The 19,445-nt window shown below is 43.2% G+C and overlaps 1 protein-coding gene across 1 annotated transcript; it reads right to left on the bottom strand.

Moving 5' to 3' along the window:
* Positions 1-1,799: 1,799 nt before the first annotated feature.
* On the bottom strand, positions 1,800-19,159 carry RNFT1 (ring finger protein, transmembrane 1). Its single transcript, XM_063146425.1, has 9 exons — positions 19,019-19,159; positions 16,646-17,040; positions 13,279-13,355; positions 11,681-11,781; positions 8,987-9,140; positions 6,701-6,859; positions 5,823-5,888; positions 4,013-4,114; positions 1,800-2,579 (listed from the first exon to the last, which is right to left on the bottom strand). The coding sequence occupies exons 1-9, from the start codon at positions 19,042-19,044 to the stop codon at positions 2,445-2,447; spliced, it is 1,215 nt and encodes a 404-aa protein (XP_063002495.1). The 5' UTR covers positions 19,045-19,159; the 3' UTR covers positions 1,800-2,444.
* Positions 19,160-19,445: the final 286 nt, after the last annotated feature.

Here is a 19,445-nt window from a genome sequence, read left to right as displayed (position 1 = left end):
AGCTGATGGACGAGTAAATCCTTGTCTACAGTGTTGTCTTGCGGGCCACTTCTGTGCCAGGCTCATGAGACCCTCACCTGCAGCGCTCACGTTTTTGTCGTTGCGGTTCTGAGCATCTTCAGTTTCATAGATGTCTAGCTAGTGGCAGTAGGCGAGGGTTTGTATAGCATGTAGGGATGATTCTTTGGATGCCAGAGCGGGTCATTACATGAAGGTTGTATTCATGCTCTCACTTTTGCCAAGAATCCGGAATGCGTGTTAAGTGGACTTGCGTGGTGCATCCCCACCCCTTTAATGTAAAAGTCACCATGGGGCTCTGTCCTGTAGGCCCAGTTTTTGCGTAGCACCTATGTGCTGGTGAGGGAGGGAAGGATCCTTGTTCAGGGAGCTGTCTTGATGGCGTGGGATTGGGGCCACCACCCTCTTTCCGTCTCCCAAGGTGGCATCTGGTAATCCCGATGCCAAGGAGAGAGGGTGGGGTTTCTGGACCCAGAACCACCCCCGGATTGGTCGCCTTCCACCAGGCTCCGCCCCCCAGTTACACAGCGGAAACGCCATGTTTGAAAAAGTCAGGGTAAATCCCTGACTTCTAAACGCAGCATCGTGGGGAATGTGGACCTGCACCTGCATCGTCTGATAGGACGCAGGGCTTTCCCCACACATAGACAGCTCCCAGGTGTGTGAGTGAGAACAAGTTCCTTGTTCTTACCCATTCCAGATCATCTAAGGCTGCCATTTAGGAACATCAGAAGGTGAAATAACTGTTCTACGCTTTGGGGGGGGGGAACCCATCAGCTGCCATATATTTGCCCTGTCCTCTATGGGAAATCAGGTAGAAATCGACCAGACACCATTAATCCTCAAGCATCCACTCACTAAGGGCAATGGTTTGCGAGCCCCGCGGATATGAATGGCGGTTGAACGGCTGTAGTGTGGGAGTGATCATTGGTCATTTCAAAGCCAGCATAATCCATGTTCCATCTCTCGTATAGTGTAGGGTGTGAGCGAGCTGCTCTTAGGCTTTCGGAAGAAGGGCAAAAAGAAAGTGCGAGTTTTGTCACATCTGGTTTGAACCGTGCAAGTAGCTTGTGAAATTAACACTTCTGCACCACAGTGTCTGATTCTTTGAGGAAGGAAGTGGCGTGGGGGTGGGGCTGGGTAAAGGGGTGCGTGCGTGCAGTGGCTTTCATCTCTCTGTTTTTAGAAAGTGTTCTTTTTGCCAGACTTTAGCTGGCTGTGTGACCATCTGTAACGAATCAGACTCTCCAGCTGCCTTACTGGGAATGGTATGAGGATTAACACCCTTCCTGCATTTTCATTCTGTACTACTTACTGTAATGAAATATACTTGATTTCAAAACAAATGGATGTAAATAGCAATTAAATGCAACTTTGAACAAATGTATGAATAGTGCTTCTGTTTGTTGCTCATCCACGAAACTCAACTTGCACTCCTTTTTTGAAGTACTTGACAGATCTTACAAACGTTGTGCGTCAAAAGGCAAGTCGAAGCAGACTTAAATTTGAAATTAAAAAACATGTTTGCTTTTAGACCAGCCTTTCCGCAGATGTTTTCAACTATGCCTCGGGATTCCTGCCCCTACTGGCTAGGCTGACGGAAGTTCAAAACATCTGCAGGGCACCAGGTTGGGGGAAAAGCTTCAGTAACGCATTGTCACCCTTGACTATGGCCAAGAAGTTCCTTAGCAAGCTTAGCAGTCATGCTGTAGGCAGTTTCACCGTTGCCATGTTCAAAAATATGTAAGTACAGAAAAGGGTAATCAGATATTCCAGGCGAAGAGATTCAAACTGCATTTATTTTCACCATCTGTATGGTATGTACTACAGTTTTTTTTTCCACCCTTAGTATCCCTAAAATAGATCCCTCCCCCACTTTAATAAAATCTAGCTGCTTATGACAAAATATAGTACTCGATACTTTGCTTCATAAAAATTCTGGCTTACAAAAGTAGAATGGGAAAAAAAAATCTGTGTGTACATAATTGAAGTACAGATCTGTGAGAGCGAAAATCAATCTGTTTCAAAATCTAAGCTTTGCATTTCAGAGTCTCAAGGAAGCCTTGCTGCTTTGGTAGTAGGCCTGAGCCGTGTGTGAATTACTGAATGGAAGCTGTTGCTACTGGACGGTCATCGCGGTCGAAAGCTTGAGAATTTCTCTACATTAACTGACACCCAACCAGCATGAGAAGGGTGAATTCTATGTGGAAATTGACTCCAAAAATTGCTACGGAAAAGCAGTTTTAACTGCTGCTTTGTATCTGAATGGACTCAAGTGCTGTAGCAGTTGAGAGAACAGTGTGGTCTTGAAGCCCTGAGTAGTTATCTCTTCTGCTCTCCCCACCCACCCTAAAATCTTACTCTCTAAAACCGTAAACCCAGCGTTCAAATGAGATTACACGGCGAAGCACGTGGTCGGCAGGGTTTTAATAGACCTGTAGTTGAGTGGAAGTTGCTCCATCTTTCCACTTGTTGATGTGGTCGGCGATGATTGTTCTACAAAGTGGGCACGTTTTCTCTCTGTTGAACCACAGGGCGATGCATTCGTCGCAAAATATGTGCTGCAACGAGAAAGACTATACGGGTTACAAGGGTGTACAAGCTTGAGTCGGACCAGTTATTTGACAACTTCGGCTTCGTTGAAATCTCTCGGTAACTGGTGTAAGGCAAAGGATTTGCACACTTTCTACCTTTAAAGAGTCCTCTCCGTCAGCATAGAAACATAGACGTGGCAGAGGATTCTGGTGTCAACCACACAGATCTGTCTGGCTTTGCTGCTACCGCCTCACACAAACAAGGCAGACTAAACACCCTCTCGTGGGACGAGGCACAGTAAACAAAGAACAGCAATGGTAGACGTTGGCAAATTGTCTTTCGAGGAACACTGTCTGCCCTTCACGATCTCACGCAAGAACTCTTAGTAAAACGTCCTAGGAACCCCCAAATTCTCAGAAAATCGGGGGGGGGGACACAAAAAAGAAAAGGGGGGGCAACCTCAGGCCTAGGGTCCCAATCCAAACCTCTGGGGTGGTTTCCCAGGTTTTGTGCAGGGTTTTTTCCCATTCTAAAAGATTGAAAGGCTTAGCAACTGGCAGAAAGAGCTTTAAGCTAAAATATTCTAGAATATCTTGTATTTTTTGCCCCATGCATCACTGAAACATGGCCCTCCTAGGGTCTCCAGATAGCCATGTCTCTTTCCCTGACTGCCAACTGTTCGGAGATTTAGGGGACAATCCTATGCATGTTTGGACAGCATGAGAAAAGCAATTTAACACATGGAACTACCACAGCAGAGTATGTGTCTGTGCGTTTTAAAAAAGGGAGCACATAGCCATCAGGACTAGTAGCCCTTGAAAGCCTTTTCCTCCACAAATTTATCCGCCATCCAAATGGGTGGCCATCGCTACATCTTGTGGAAGTGAGTTCCACAGTTTAACTCTGTGCTGTGTGAAGAAGTCCTTCCTTTGATCTGTCTTGGATCTCCCACCAATCAGCTTCATGGGATGACCCCGTTGGGTTCTGGAATTATGTGAGAGGGAGTAAAATGTCTCCCTATCTACTTCCTCCACACACCAGGCATAATTTCGTACGCCTCTATCATGTCTCCCCTTCTACAGCTCTGCATTTACAGAGGGCTGAAATGAAAGAAGCGCTCACTATGCGAATGTTAACACAGGGTTAATCCAATCAAGGGACACAGTTCCTTCCTTTTACAAGGGATGACTCACTAGCCACCAAGGACTGGGTGCTAGTAAGAATACTGTGTTGATTGAAAGCCAGGAGATCTCAAGTCATTTTAAGAGAGTTGTTTCACTTGCTCTCTAGAACTGCCATTAAAATTTTTAAAAAGCCCTATGGTGAATAGGCGCCTGTACACGAAACACCAAGCATTCTAGTTTCAAACAGCCGTTTCTTACTCGATGGCGGTACCCCACCGCGCAGCTCACAGACGCCAAGCGTCCTCCTGAGCCGGTGGAAGATGCCGGAGAGTTACCTGGCAGATGAGAAGAAGGGGCTTCTGGAACTCGGCTTGGCAGATGGAGCAAATGTCATCCGCTTCTGCACACTGCCTCTTGCTGGCTGCCACGCCGTAATTCTGCAAAGGTGAGGAGGAGGTTAAAATACGTCAGAGGAGCTAGAGAGAGAACGCAGGAGTTCAGTTCTGGCAAAGATAAAGATGTTGATGTTGATTTACGATACGTATATACCACTCAATTATCTAACATAGATTTCAGAGCGGTGAACAAAGGTATAAACGGTAAAAGGAGGAAGCTTAAAAAAGCAAATTAAAATTGTTCAATTTGAAAACAAAAGGGGCCAGAAAAACAGTGGCTGGTCAGATGAGGAAGGCTTCTCAAAACCGTTGTTTTCAGGAGGTGCTGGAAGCAGCCTAGCGTTGGCGCCTGCCTGACCTCCAGAGGCAGGGAGTTCCACAGTTTAGAGTTCAGGCTTTTGGAAACTTAAGAATTCCAGGGGATGGTGACACAAGTTATCACTGGATCCTGGGTGCATACATATTCAGTCATTCTTACTGCCTTACCTGAGAGGGCTGTTGTGTTACCATGATATTGCAGATGGGGGGGTGGTGGTCTAAGGCCATGTAGTGTGTTTAGGACAGAGGGGAGATTTGAACTATGTTTTTCCTGGTTCTCGGTTTGGGCTAACTCCCTTTGCCATTATGCTACAGTGGCGGTCAAAATTACAGAACCGTTTTCTAATCGGGTGGAGGAGCAGGGCTGCCTGGTCTTCACACAAGTCACAGTACATAGCCTTTTAAAACAGGGGTGTTGAGCCTCAGGTCTACGGGACAAATCCGGCCCACCTAGGGTCCCCAGATAGCCACGCCCCTTTCCCTGACTGCCAGTCGTTTGGAGATTTCGGGCACAATCCTATGCGTAGTTTAGACAGAAAAAACGTCCTACAACTCCCAACGTTCGGTAGCCAGCATGGCTGGCTGGCAAATGCTGGGACTTGTAGAACATTTTACTGTCTAAACATGCAGAGAGTTCTGGCTTTCGTATGCTTTTTATCCCCACATTCTAGAAGGTTGAAAATGCCTCTCTTAGGCGCTGAAAGGATGTTGCTGCTGCACCTCCTTCCTGCCCATCCTTTCCTTACTGCAAGGAGTCCCCTATTCAGATCAACGCGAATCATCCGAAGCTGCCTTATACCAGTTTGTCCCTCTAACCCAATATTTCCCCATCTGACTGGCAGCAGCTCTCCAGGGTGTCTCTAGCAGACAGCAAACTCTTTCCCATCATTTGCTGCTCAGGATCCTTTTTCTTTTCTTTTTTTCATTTGCTTTGCAGCCTCCGCCGAAATGAGCAGAACGGTCTCTGTGGGTACAAAGCTCTCTGCACGCATCTGAAGGCACTCCAGGCAATTTGCCAGCTCATTTCTACACTTTCCTTTGCAACTTGTGAGGGCAGGATTCATTCAATTTCTAAAAAGCTGGGGATCTCAGGCGGCCCGCCTCTCCGTTTAGTACGAGATCACGCGCTCACAGCTGAGGTATACTCCCTGCTGTGTGAGTACTTTATGGGATCAGAAGACTACTGTACAAGCATCAACACTGCCGAGGAATACAGCAAATCCCAGAATGTCTTAGTGGCTGTAGCACAAATCTACTGTGTACAAACTGGCCCACACCGACATTGAGAGCTCTTATGGGTATTCTGCTAGCAGAAACCGGATTACTTTCTGAAGCTGCAAATTCATGTGCAGACTTAAGGCAATTTCAGGGGGGGGGGATGCCTATAAGTCCATTGTGTCATTTTTATTTTTAAAAAGATGTGAATACTCACTGGTCGTGTATAAAATACCCGCAAGACCCGTCTGAAGTTTTTCAGATGTCCAAAAAAGCTCAAAAGCTGAAAAAACCAAGATGAAGGGAAATCATTTTGTGTATTCCCACATGCACACACCCAAAAGTACACTTTTGAACCTTGGCATTTAACAGTAAAAGCACTTTTTTAAATTCTACAGTTCTCAAGCAAATAAAAAAACAAGATTAATGATGCTGCTCCATGAGTAAAACATCCAAATTCTAGTTTTGTGGGGGGGGATCCAAAACCCACAGTTAGGCAGAATCTTTATTGGGATCAACAAAAATGACAAAGCGGAGCTTTTAAATTATCCAGAACTCTTCAACAAGCTAGGAGGCATATGAGAAAAGGGCATGGAGGAAGTAACAGAAAAGTTTTTAATAAAAAATAGGCCTCTTGTGCCCATGAGGTCTGCAGAATAGGCTCAGTTACAAAATAGTAATGAAATAGTGACTGAGCCACCAGTAGGTGTTGCAGGTATCAGTTTCCGGGGCAAATGGGTGAGACACACAGGTATCTGAGCAGGCAGAGGACAGAAATAAAGACAAACATGACCGTCTTTATATTAGAAAAGCTGGAGTTCCAATTTGGCTGCATTTCTGTCGGCACTTACCACCTGTGTCCACTATTGGAGAGAATAATAAAGAATGTAAGTTTCTTATGCCTACAAAATTAGAATTGGGGAAGTTTAGCAAAAGTCTTGGCAATCCCAACAATGCCTCTTAGTTACTCAAGGAAAAGTAAGGAGTGCAGAAGCCTAAAATGAAGAGGCGAGGGCTATGAGGTGTGACACTATTGTCTCATCAGTTGCTACACTGCTTTTAGTACAGTAGATTCAGAAGAAAATTGGTGCTTACCTTTAGGATAAGATAGAACAAAGCCAGCAATATGCCCAGACTCCATCCTAGCATACTGTCACGCTCCCTCAAGCCAATAAAGTATCGGAACCAAACCGGTATAGGAACAATCCTACGGTAGTGCTGGCAGAGTTCTTCTAACAGCATAAACCAGTAACCCTGCGGAAGACCAAGAAAAAGAAGATACTCAAGAAGAGAAATTGGGAGGAATTCTATTCAGTGCGTCTCTAAATATACCCAAGATCCAAAATTCAGGTTCAGAAACAATATAGGAGCCAATCCTTCCTGGACGGTATCTTTTTATTTATTTCATTTATTATTGCATTTATATCCCACCTTTTTTCCTCCAAGGAACCCAAGGTGGCATACATAATCCTCTTCTCCATTTTATCCTCACAACAACAACCCTGTGAGGTAGGTTAGGTTGAGAGTCTGACTGGCCCAAAGTCACCCAGTTGGTTTCCACGGCCGAGTGGGGACTAGAACCCGGATCTCCCAACTCCCGGTCCAACACTTTAGCCACTACACCACACTGTGGGAGTAGAATGGGGGGAAGTCAAGTGTATGAATGTCCCCCCCACCCACCCAATAAAAACAAACGAAGTCCCCTGTACCCAGAAAGGTACCATGTCAGTGAAATGCCTAAGCCAGAGACCTTCTGCCCAACATAGGCAGAACAGTATTTTTGGACATACAGGACTATTCAAAGCCAATCTTCCATTCATGGCTATGTAATTCAGTTCTGATCCGGGACACAATCTCAGTGAATGGCAATTGTTCAAGAGAAGGCCTATTGCTGTCAATGGGATATGCACTGGAAACGCCAGTGTTTATTTATTGGTCTCTCATGTCCAACACTGTAGGAGCAACACATTTTTTTTTCTATAGCTAACATGTTGTTAGATATAATACTGGACAAGAGGTAGATTCAATTTTTGTATTCAAAATAACTTCACATGTAGATAAACAGGTCTTATGGGATCACCTTTCAAGTCTCTCTCTAATATAGAAGCAATGCCAGGAATTTCTACCCGGCAAAGCTTTCAGACATTTTTTTCACCCGATCAATAATTTGCATCTCTGCTGATCTGGCAGAATTTTCATTATTCACTTCTAAAAAGATAATACTTAATGATTTATTTTTGTTCAGCTGCCCCCTGTCTGAAAGCAAAGCAGATTTTATCCAGTCATTAAACCCTTCTCCTCTCGCCTAAATTGTTTAAGCCAGATGAAATACTTGCTCTTCTTCAATCATACTTCAACACGTTACGAGGAGTCAGCATTAATGTTGAACTGTCATTACTTTATCAAATGCCTTCTACTGCTAATTACTAAAGGCATTTAACTGGGCATATTTATTTTTAAAGCATAAAATTTAACATTTGGCCAATGGCTGTTTAAGACCACTTTAGCAAGTGCATGCTGCCATTAATTATGAAACAAGGTCAGTATTTGCCCCTCTTACGTCAGTGGTCTTATTTTCATGCTATGGAAACAGGTAAGTAAAGGGGGTACGTGACAGACAATTATCAAATTATGCATGGTGTGGAGAAAGTGGATATAGAGAAGTTTTTCTAGAACCCAGCGGGGTCATCCCATAAAGCTGATTGGTAGGAGATTCAGGACCGATAAAAGGAAGGACATCTTCACGCAGCGTATAGCTAAACTATGGAATTTGCTACCACAAGATGTCATGAGGGCTATTGCTGATTCGGCAGGGCTCTTCTTAAATTCTTAATCTAGTACAAAACAAAAGTGTCTTAATCCTGGGCTTCTACGTGAATCTTCAAAGCCACCATTTCCCCACCTCTGCTACGGCCCCATTTCATGACTACTTGAATGATCATAGCCAATCAGGGATCACACACTAGATGCAATGACACTACATAGCCAATCAGTTTTCGCTATGATCTAAGGGCCAAAGGAATCCTATTTAGAGTAAGTATAAAGCTTCCTATACTGGTCACATGGGCAATCCTTGACTATCAGGAATTACTGACAAACAGTCCAACTTTAGCTGCAACCCCTGAAATGTCTCGGGGGGACAGGACAGGACGTTTTCCTGACACTGACAAATGCTCTCCCTTCCAGTTCAACTCTAATGATTACTCACACTCATGTTCATCTGATGAGAAGAATCCTTTCCCAGAATTACCAGGGATAAGACCTTCTCTCACCAATTTCACAAAATAGCATCCGAATTTGCAAGTATGCACATGACTATGCAACAACCGGCTACTTCTAACATTAAATATTAACATATTTTTAAAAAACTAGGTCTCTTACCTTGGACTTAAAAGACATGATAAAAGAAGGCAGCAGAAGAATGATGCATTTCAGGCTCATGAAGAGGAACTTCAGAACGAAGTCTGTGATTCCCACGATCCAAAGGACCTCCCAGAAGTTCATAAAATCCACAGTAGGACTTAAGAGGATCAAGCTTAAAACAACCACATCAAAATGTATTAGATAGGTAGTATTTTTTTCATTTTAAAGATTAGCACACTATTTATCATTCCTTCTAATACCGATTCAAGTTTCCTTGCGCTTGTGGAAATGTAGGCAAAACAGTGCCACTCATATACAAGAGTAAGGTATCAGCAGGTTCGCAGGTGTATGAATATAAAACTCTAAGGTGGGCAAACCCTGTAAAACAGCTAAAGGATAATTCAATGCCATGAAATGTTGACAGACTGAGAGGTGTGGAAAACTGAGAACTGAGTAGTTGAGGCGGAGAGACAAAGAGATACAGAAATAAAAAGGGTAGACAGAACCGTCTTATTGTCTGGATAGATCACACTCTGAGTTTACTCTGAGAAACTATTTTAAAATGTCCCCAGGGGCGGAGGTGAGAGTTACTGATAGACGTGAATGGAGAAATCAATGGTTTTAAAGCAGTGGGGATTGAGCAAAAGCATGCTAACCCACCAAGAAAAAAAATATTCCCAAATGGAAAAGGAATGTTGGTAGGAATCCTGAACAGAAGCAGTCTACACTGCAATATCATTATGCACTGCCCCTCTTGTTTAATTTAAAATGCTTAAAGCAGACTATTTTAGTGGGTCATTTCAAGTAGAACACAAAGCCAATCACTGATTTATTTCTCTCCGTTCGAAGAAGAATTCTTTGTGCATTAAAGCCTCTGGATCTTTAAGTTCTGCCATGAAAACCTTCCACATTTTTACTAATTCCCCGTGTTTGTCATCTATCTGTGAGTCCTGAAAGACCTGGGCCCGGCTTCTCTTGCTCATTCCATCTGGCCTGGTAGGGTGGGATCTGAGTGACTCCAACTCTTTGGCCTTCAGCATAGAGCCACTAAAATTTATCCAGGCTTCAACAGGTGAGGGTAGAGGGAAACCCCCATCGTTCAATGGCCTAAGAAATTATGACTGTCCTTAGCACCCATAATCTGCTCTTACAGCGACCCTCCCAAATTCCCAAGGAATTGCCTCCCTCAGATTTTCCTACAGGAGTTCAAAGCTGTGAGGACACACACACACACACACACACACATTCTTACTTGAATAGTTCTTGAATATGGCTTTTCGAGGCCAGGGTAGTTAAATAATTCATTTTGCCCAAGGCAGTACCCAAAATAAAAAGAGCCCTCCTGGAATGGACTGTCAAATCCACTGTCCTGCTTCCAAAAGTGGACACCAAGATGCCCTGAGGACGCCCAGGCGAAAACCTTTCTATTCTCCCAAGCTTTTTAATCCTTCAAGGTTCTGTGTTTTTTAAAAAAACACACACAAAGAATTTAAGGCGCAAACCTATCCATGTTCGGACAGAAAAAAGTCAAACAACTCCCAGCATGCTGGGAATTGTAGGCCTTTTTTCAGTCTAAACATACATAAGATTGCACCCTTAGCGGGTTTAACAACCTTTGCACTACTGCTGGTTTGTCCTTTGGTTTTTATTGTCATTTTATTCTGTTGTAAACCTTTTAATTGCTCTCTATAAAATGCTACGTCAATGTGTGGCATACTGGAGGTTCTAAGCTATGTGAAGAACTTTGGTTGCGCTGCTAAATAACATGATAAATAGTTGATACAGCTGGCATTGAAATATACCATTGCAGATTCAGCCCAACTGCTGCAGCCCTCCGCCTGCTCACCCAGCTGCGATACTTACCTGAGATTTCCTCGTGAGTCAGCAAGCTGGCTGGCCGGCTTCCGCTCTGCACTGCCGTACATTTACTATTGTAAAGGAGGTTTAGTGTAGAGGAGTCCGGGCAGCTTGCCAGCGTGTGTGGAGGTCTCAGGTAAGTCTAGTGGATCAGCGGGCAGGCAGGTTGGGGGTGGAACAGTGGCTAGGCGTGAGCGGAGGGGGAGTGGATGGGAGGGTGGGGAAGTCCAATGGACTCCCGGTGGGCCTTGAGCCTGGCTTTCCTGGGTGCCCATGTGCACCTGGAAAACCACAGTAGCTGCCCCTGTGTGTATAAACAAAATTTATGATACTGAGCATTAAAATGCTAGCACAGAGATGCTCTCTGCGTCAATCAAGTTATGTTTGATGATGTTATTGTGTTTTATGGTTTTACATCTTGCTTAGTGAATGTCACAGAGTGCTTAGGCAATTGGGTAGTATACAAATGCCATCAAACAGCGTCCCTGTTTTGTTTGGTCCCCTGGCAACAGCTTCTACTTAGCTAGCAACCACTGGCAAACCTATCCTAAGCCCCTTCTAAAGCCAGCTGGGGGCTATCCCCAAATCTTTGGGAAGTGAATCCCAGAACTGTAGCATGCCTTAAGAAATAAGTTCATCATCCTGAATTTCCTGCCCGTAAAATTCACTGGGTGATCTCGAATCCTAGGACTGAGGAAGAATAATTGCTGCTATCTACCTTCTCTGTACCGTCCATGCTTTTATAAACCTTTGATCATGTTGTCCCTTAGTTGCTGTTTTTCTAAAGCTAAAAAGTCCCCAACTAAAGAATGAAGTTTTATCCATAATAATAATGAACTTGCGCTGAAAAATTACCTGTAATGAAGTGACTGAGAGTAGAAGGCGTAATATAGGAGGAGGGATGATCCCGTTAGGAACACCAATAACCAGGCACACTGCAATTTGGAACATCTTTCCTGCAAGAGAAAAGGAATTTTAGCTCGGTAGCTTAACGTTGCTCAGTTTTCCAGTTATAAAGACAAGATGCTAGACTACTACTATTTTGCTGTTAATTCTCAAAAAGGGACCATTTAAATAGACTTCAGAGTTCAAACAAAAGTCTTTGGACTTCTAAGTGAGCTTTTATAGGTTACAAAAACACCCACCCACCCCTCAGTCAGAATGCAACCTTTATTATCTCAGGATCCTATGTATGTTTAGGCAGGAAAAAAGTCCTAAAACTAGCTGGGACGTGCTGGGAGTTGTAGGACTTTTTCATGTCTAAACATACATAAGATTACACCCTAAGTTAGAGGAGCCAAACTGACAGAAGACGATTAGGGGTAGTCCTACCATTTTATTTTTTACAGTTGCAAGAAGAGAGAAAGAGATCCCACACTTGCTGTTACATTCGTCTTTGGGATTTCATACACGATACGGAAACGTACATGTCTGTACGTGTGCTATGCCTCAGCATATGTGCTCCATTAACTATGAAACCCTTAATACGAACTGACCACAACTTTAATATGAAACTGATCAACTCTCCCCTGGGACCACTGTGTGAAGAAGAGCGCGGCTCCCCAAAAATCACCCTGAGCTAAGTTACAAATGACATTTAAAGACGCTCTTGAGGAATGCTGATCCTTAAGGAAAACCATGTCTTCAAAGGTGTTATATTATACTTAACAACAACCCCACTCTCCCCCCCCCCATCTCTGTAATCAAGGAATAAACTTCCAATATGAATTTTATGGGCTATTTGGGCACATTACTATATGTTCCCTTTCTAGTAAGTTGTAACAGGTACGGCTTATAACCCTATGAAAACAATGTAAAACAAACAACATAACAGGAGGAAAATAAAGCCACATAAAATACGAATAGCAGAATAGGGCAAGAGGGGAAATCCTCCATACTAATGGAGGACTCATTGGCCATGCTCAGGCATCACAATAAGCCAGAATTCTAAAGAATGCTCCTGGGACTCGCTGAATAAGCCACCGATTCTTCGCCCATGGTTTGTTTAGCATAACATCCAAACCAGGCTCTCTGGCTCTCCCAAGAACAAACACTAGTCATAGGCCAAGAACAAACACTAGCATAGGACTCTTGGCTTATTTATTTACTAGCAAAGGAGTCAGTGGCAACTGCAAACAGCCATCTGGCTAGTTAGCCAACCCAACATTTGTGGAGCCCTGAACATCAGTCCTAAAATAAAATCGTGGTCTGTCTGTTTACTTGGAAACCTTGCAGAATGTTAATCTAAGAAGTCCCATGTCGATATTTAGAAAATTAATGTGTGTTTTTTGTTTTTAGCAGAGAAACATTTCTTTTTTAAAAAAAAAAATCCCATGCCATGTATAGCAAAAACTAACACTGCACTCCACATTTCTGTCAAGAACGTATTGATCTCCTGGGTGAAATTAAGCTTTAAAAATACTTACAACCTCGCTGGAGAGGTCAATACTTACTCTTAGGAAAACCTGATTTACAATGCTTTTGTTTGCATACATAAAAGTTGTTAGCAGCCCAATTCCCAGAGAAATGCCTATTAGGAAAAAAGGGTCAATTATAAAAGCAAAAAAGGAAAAAGAACAAAAAAAATGCATTGAACTGAAGTTTTTTAAAAGTGGCAAAATCAAAAGGGGATTACATGCAGTCATACTAATAATGCTTCTTGTAATTGTTTAGGGAATGGAACAAAAGTAACCAGCCACTATATACACAGGGGCACTATTGTACTATACCCTGTAGAAATAATCAAATTAGTGAGAATCCAAATTAATGCTTAAATAATAAAGAGCATGTTTCTAGCTCTCATTGGTGCAGGGAGAGGTTTTAAATATGGCAATGTAGTAAATTGCTAAAGGCTGAGATTTGAGGGGTTTCCTCAGGCTACAGAGAGATGCTTGCAGCATAATTTTCTGCCCACAAATATTCAATCCTATCCCCCGTCCACCCAGACCCACCCCACTGTCACACTATTATGCAATTAGGACACAGTACAAAACACTGGATGGGTGGCAGAATTTCAAACAAACCCTTTAACATGTTGGGGAGAGTTTGCGTCTAAAATAAATCCATCTGGAATGATTACATCAAAGAAACAGCCCTTTTATAGTTATTTAAAATTTGGTAACACAGCAGGATTAGTTCTGCGGTCTTATAATTTGATCTCAAGGTCTTTTGTATACATTGGTATCAGGCTTGTCAACAGGCATTCCTCTGGCTGCCTGTAGTGAATAAAAATGATCAGATGAACGGGCAGGAAGATTGTGTCAATTTAAGAGAGACAGTTCTCTAATTTGTGTCTTAGGATACAAACCTCTGCATGTTTACACAGAAAAAGTTCTACGATCCTATGCATGTTTAGACACAAAAAGTCCTACAATCCTATGCATGTTTAGACACAAAAAGTCCTACAATCCTATGCATGTTTAGACACAAAAAGTCCTACAATCCTATGCATGTTTAGACACAAAAAAGTCCTACAACTCCCAGCATTGCCCAGCCGGCATGCTATTATTATTATTATTATTATTATTGATATCCCACCTTCCCCAGTACTGGTCATTGCTAGGCATTGTAGGACTTTTTTTCTGTCTTAAGCATGTGCCCTTAGGTGGTCTGACAGCACAACACAGTTATTTAGAAAAAAATATCCCACTATGTTCAATGGGGTTTAGTGTGGATCTAGCATAGCATCCTATGTGCCACAAGCAAGTAACATCACACTTTTGTATTGTTGCTGTATATTTTCTAAGTCTTGAATCTTATGGGATCAGTCCTGGAGGAGGAAGGGGTGGATAAAATTAAAAGTTTTTAAAAATTATCCTACTTGAAGGGAATTAACAGATTTTGACATTGCAGGGTTGTTGTTTTTTAATTGTCTTGCAGTAAACCAAGGGTCCCTGTGTATATGATAACAAAAGAACAAACTGAAAAAAAACTAAGGTGTATGTTAGCATTTTCTCAGTGGAGGAATTTAAGCAGAGCAGGAGGAAGAAGGGGGTGGCACCCAGGGAACTGGAACCCCCCCCCCCCAAAAAAAAGCCAGGAGGCAAAGCTTCAAAATGATGCTGGGGTTGGAGAAGCAAAATGTATGAAGATACCTTTCATTATGATCACAAGCATTCAGAGAGACAGTGTGGTGTAGTGGTTAGAGTGTTGGACTGTGACTTCGGAGGCCCAGGTTCTATTCCCCACTCAGCCATGAAGCTCACTGGGTGGCTTTGAGACAAGCATTGACTCAGCCTAACCAACCCCACTGGGTTCTTGTGAGGATAAAATGGAGAGGAGTTTGATCATCGTTATCATGCACGGCACACCTTGGGCTCCTTGGACGAAAGGAGGGATGTTAATGTAATAACTAAATAAAAATAAATAAATATGATCAAAAGCCTGAGCCAAAAAGCAGAGTGGGCAAGCCCCACCACTTCCTGGTTGGCTTAAAATGTAGAAGCTTGCATATTATCTTAATAAAAAAACCCACATCACTACATAGGCAAATATATCAATTGCTAAGACCACATAGTAGTGAGAGGTATAAGTGCAGAGTAACCAGACCAAGTAGTCTAAACTGAAGCACATTGATCACTCGGATTAAAAGAGCATTACACCAGTAGGTTTTGTCAACTGAACAAGTATCTGACCGTATATTTTTAGGATTCACCTCTGCAGTTTTACTCTTCTATATAATGCATATATTTGCGTGTGCCCATTTGTTTAATGGTTTTCTGATTATGGATCCCATCCGCAATTTGATATAAAGATAACATATTTTTTTTAGTATTTAGCATCCCTAAATATAGTTCTGTTACCTTTTTTTCAGCGGCCCTAAAGGCAGCCGCGCAATAAAACGCATTGGGCAACTGTAAATTTCAATGAAGTTTTCCGTTTCCGGCACCAGCTTGAGGCTCTGCCTCCTCACCATTTTGGGGGTTTGGAATTTCAATATAGACAGAGCTGGAAGGAAACTAAATTTGACATTCTTTGGTGAAGGTTAATGAAACTCAAGGGTGGAATGATTTGGCAAAAAAAAAAAAGGGGGGGCAGCTTTATTTGAGGCTCAACTAACTACAATTTCCAATATTTGGAAGCAATAGTTTGGTTCTGTGCTCAAGTCTGGGTTACCACAGTCCAAGAAAGATGCAAGCAGCTGGAAATTATTCAGAGGAGAATGATGATAGAGGGTCTAGCAAGGCAAATTTGCAAGGGCACTTTAAAGGAACATATTTGTTTAGCCCAGTAAAAAGGATAAGGCGAGATAAGCTGCCAGTTTTCAATTTAAAACCCATCACAAAGGAGAGGGGAAATAATTGCTCATCTTGCTTAATGTAGATGGTACAAGAAGCAACAGGTCTCACCCCATGCTAGCATTTGTGACTCTGTGCCACGGAGCACAAGAATGTGGTACTACTGAGGTCAGCAATCAGCCACATGAAAACTTCAGCTTATTTTCATTTTTTCAAAAAGTTAAGTTTCTAGTCTTTATGACTGCTGGGATTTGTTTGAAAGCACACGGGCAATGCCTGGTGAAATCACAGAAGCCAGAAAAACAGTTTCGAGACAAGAGGTGCAGCTTCAGTAGCCTGGACAATGCCTTGAGAAACCAGAATGATGCAATCTAGTCAAACGAGATGCGCATCCATTATATCTGCATAATTTATACAGGTCATACAATTTAGCTTCGTTTCACACCAGATTTGGCATTGCTTTTGGAATTTGTCAATTCCCCTGGCTTTGAGGTACAGAGTTGAAATAGATCTGACCTGTTGCTTCTCTTTAATCACAATAAACGCCATCGTTTCCAGAGCACCACAGCGCCTTGTACTCTACCAGTTACGTGCTGCAGGAGAAGTTTGATGGACAGAATCAGGATATAAGGGACGCTCTTCTGCAGCCACTGGAAGAGGTATCTGAGCTCTGAAAGAGAGTTGCTGCTTTGTTCCTCCAAATCCGAGCCGCCATCCTGGAGCCCTCTCGCCTCACTGTGGGAGTGTCTCTGAGTCCTGGAGTCAGGATTTTCCCCAGTTTCTCCCAGAGCAGAGCTTAGCTGGATGTGAACATCCGCTCCATGTTGGCAAGATCCTTCCCCTGGCAACCTTGCTGCGTGAGTGCACTGGGAGGACGAGGAGGAGCCATTTTCTGTGTGGCGATTATTAGAGTTAGGCTGCATGGCATCAAATTGAAGGCGAACTGCTCCAAATTCTTGGGTTTTGGCGTGATGAACCCTAAAAAAAGATTTTTTTTAAAAAAGGAGAGCATCAGCATGAGTAGGAAATGAGAGGTATTTGTTCTAAATGGTATATACCAGGTATCGAAAAAGCCCTATCCCAAGGACCTGCCAGCCCTAATGTGCTGGGGATATTCCAGAACTTATTTAGGACCCCATACAACCAGAGCCTGGCTCAGAGTATATACAATTGTGGCTCCCAAATGTGTTCACTGGAAAGTTCAGCCTTCCAAGCTTTAAGAGACAGATGTAGGTTTTGCAAACAGAAGTAACATCATGGTGGCGGTTAATATATCACATTTATTCATGTATGCTTCTCCAGAGAGCTTTCCCAGAACAAGAGCAGCAAATATCTATTATTAAAATCACCCCACAAAACATACAGGGAGAGGCAGATGGCAAGTCTGTTATCAAGAGAATTTCAGTCATTCTCTCATTCGAGTTCTCACAAGGGACCGTCTAGTTACAGCCTTCGAATCTTAACTATTAATTTAGGGTGACCATATGGAAAGGAGGACAGGGCTCCTGCATCTTTAACACTTGTATAGAAAAGGGAATTTCAGCAGGTGCCATTTGTATGCATGCAGCACCTGTTGAAATTCTCTCTTCATCACAAGAGTTAAAGCTGCAGAAGCCAAGCCCTCTTGTTCAGATGCAACAGAGGGCAGGGCTCCTGCAGCTTTAACTCTTATGGTGAAGAGGGGATTTCACCGGGTGCTGCCTGCATAAGAACATAAGTGCCCTGATGCTGGATCAGACCAAGGGTCCATCTAGTCCAGCACTCTGTTCACACAGTGGCCAACCAGCCATTGGGCAGGATCTACACTACTGCTTTAAAGCACTTTATAACAGTTTTGACAACTGGAAAAACGCTCTTCCAGAACATTTGAGAACTACAAGTTCAACCGCAGCTTTTAAAGCTCAGCTAAAAACTTTTCTTTTTCCCTAAAGCTTTTAAAACTTGATTTTGTTCTGACTTTATACTGTTAGTTTTACCCTACCCAGTGCCTGTTTACCCTACCCTGTGCCTGTTTGCTTTCTCTTCCCCTCCTTATTGTTTTATTATGGTTTTCTTAGAATGTTAGCCTATGCGGCAGGGTCTTGCTATTTACTGTTTTACTCTGTACAGCACCATGTACATTGATGGTGCTATATAAATAATAATAATAATAATAATAATAATAATAATAATAATAATAATAACTGTTGGGGCCCAGGACACACTCCATATACAGTTGTCAAAACTGTTATAAAGCGCTTTAAAGCAGTACTGTAGATCTGGCCCAGGACATGGTGCAACAGCACCATCCCACCCATGTTCCCCAGCAACACAGTAAGCACACAGGCTTACTGCCTTGAATACTGGAGATAGCACACAACCATCAGGGCTAGTAGTCGTGGATAGCCTTCGCCTCCAGGAATTTATCCAACCCCCTTTTGAAGCCATCCAGATTGGTGGCCATCCCTACATCTTGTGGTAGAGAGTTCCATCGTTTAACTCTGCGCTGTGTGAAGAAGTCCTTCCTTTTATTTGTGGGACAAATGACACCTGCTGAAATTCCCTTTTCTATACAAGTGTTAATTAATATTATTATTATTATTATTTATTTATTTATATAGCACCGTCAATGTACATGGTGCTGTACAGAGTAAAACAGTAAAGGCACAGGAGCCCTGTCCTCCTTTCCATAGGATCACCGTGTTTAATTTGCAGGGGCCTTACGCAGGCCTCACAACCCACCTCCCCCAACCCCAGCTGAAAAGGCTGGCAGGAAAGCTTGAGCCCCGGCACCTACTGCGAGGAGAAATGGGCACCTGGAACCTATTTCGCCTTCTCTTCTTGCTAGGAAAAAAAAAAGGGGGGGAATTACACGTATAAATATAATTACTGATAGGAATGCCCCCCCCTCCACACACACGTCCCCTCACTTATTAACGGGGGAGGATCTCCCTTCCTCTGCCCCCGCACCACCCACCTTTCATAACGCGGCCGGAACTTCATGGCGAGCCCCGCTCGTCGGGCCGCGGCCTTCCCGCAACCGCCATCCCAGCCGGCTAGTAAACAAACAGGTTCTGGACGAGGCAAGGAGGGCGGCCCGGCTGCGGCTTCCTGCTACCGGCCGCGGGGCGGAAGAGGAGTGGCTGAGAGGAGGGATCGAGGGAGGAGAGTAGGCCGCGTCGCCATAGCAACGGCGGAGACGGGCCCCGCGTCCTCAGGCCTGTGAGGGGAGGGGGCAATGCCGAGAGGCGGCATTATTATATAAATAATATTTACATTTACATTATTATTATTATTATTATTATTATTATTATTATTATTATTATTATTATTATTATTATTATTATTATTATTATTACTACTACTACTACTACATTTATATCCCGCCCTTTTCCTCTTGCAAG

Source organism: Elgaria multicarinata, chromosome 22 (assembly GCF_023053635.1).
Source record: "Elgaria multicarinata webbii isolate HBS135686 ecotype San Diego chromosome 22, rElgMul1.1.pri, whole genome shotgun sequence".
NCBI classification, from domain to species: domain Eukaryota; kingdom Metazoa; phylum Chordata; class Lepidosauria; order Squamata; family Anguidae; genus Elgaria; species Elgaria multicarinata.
The sequence above is the reverse complement of the archived record's forward strand: the minus strand, read 5'-3'. Positions and strand labels throughout refer to the sequence as shown.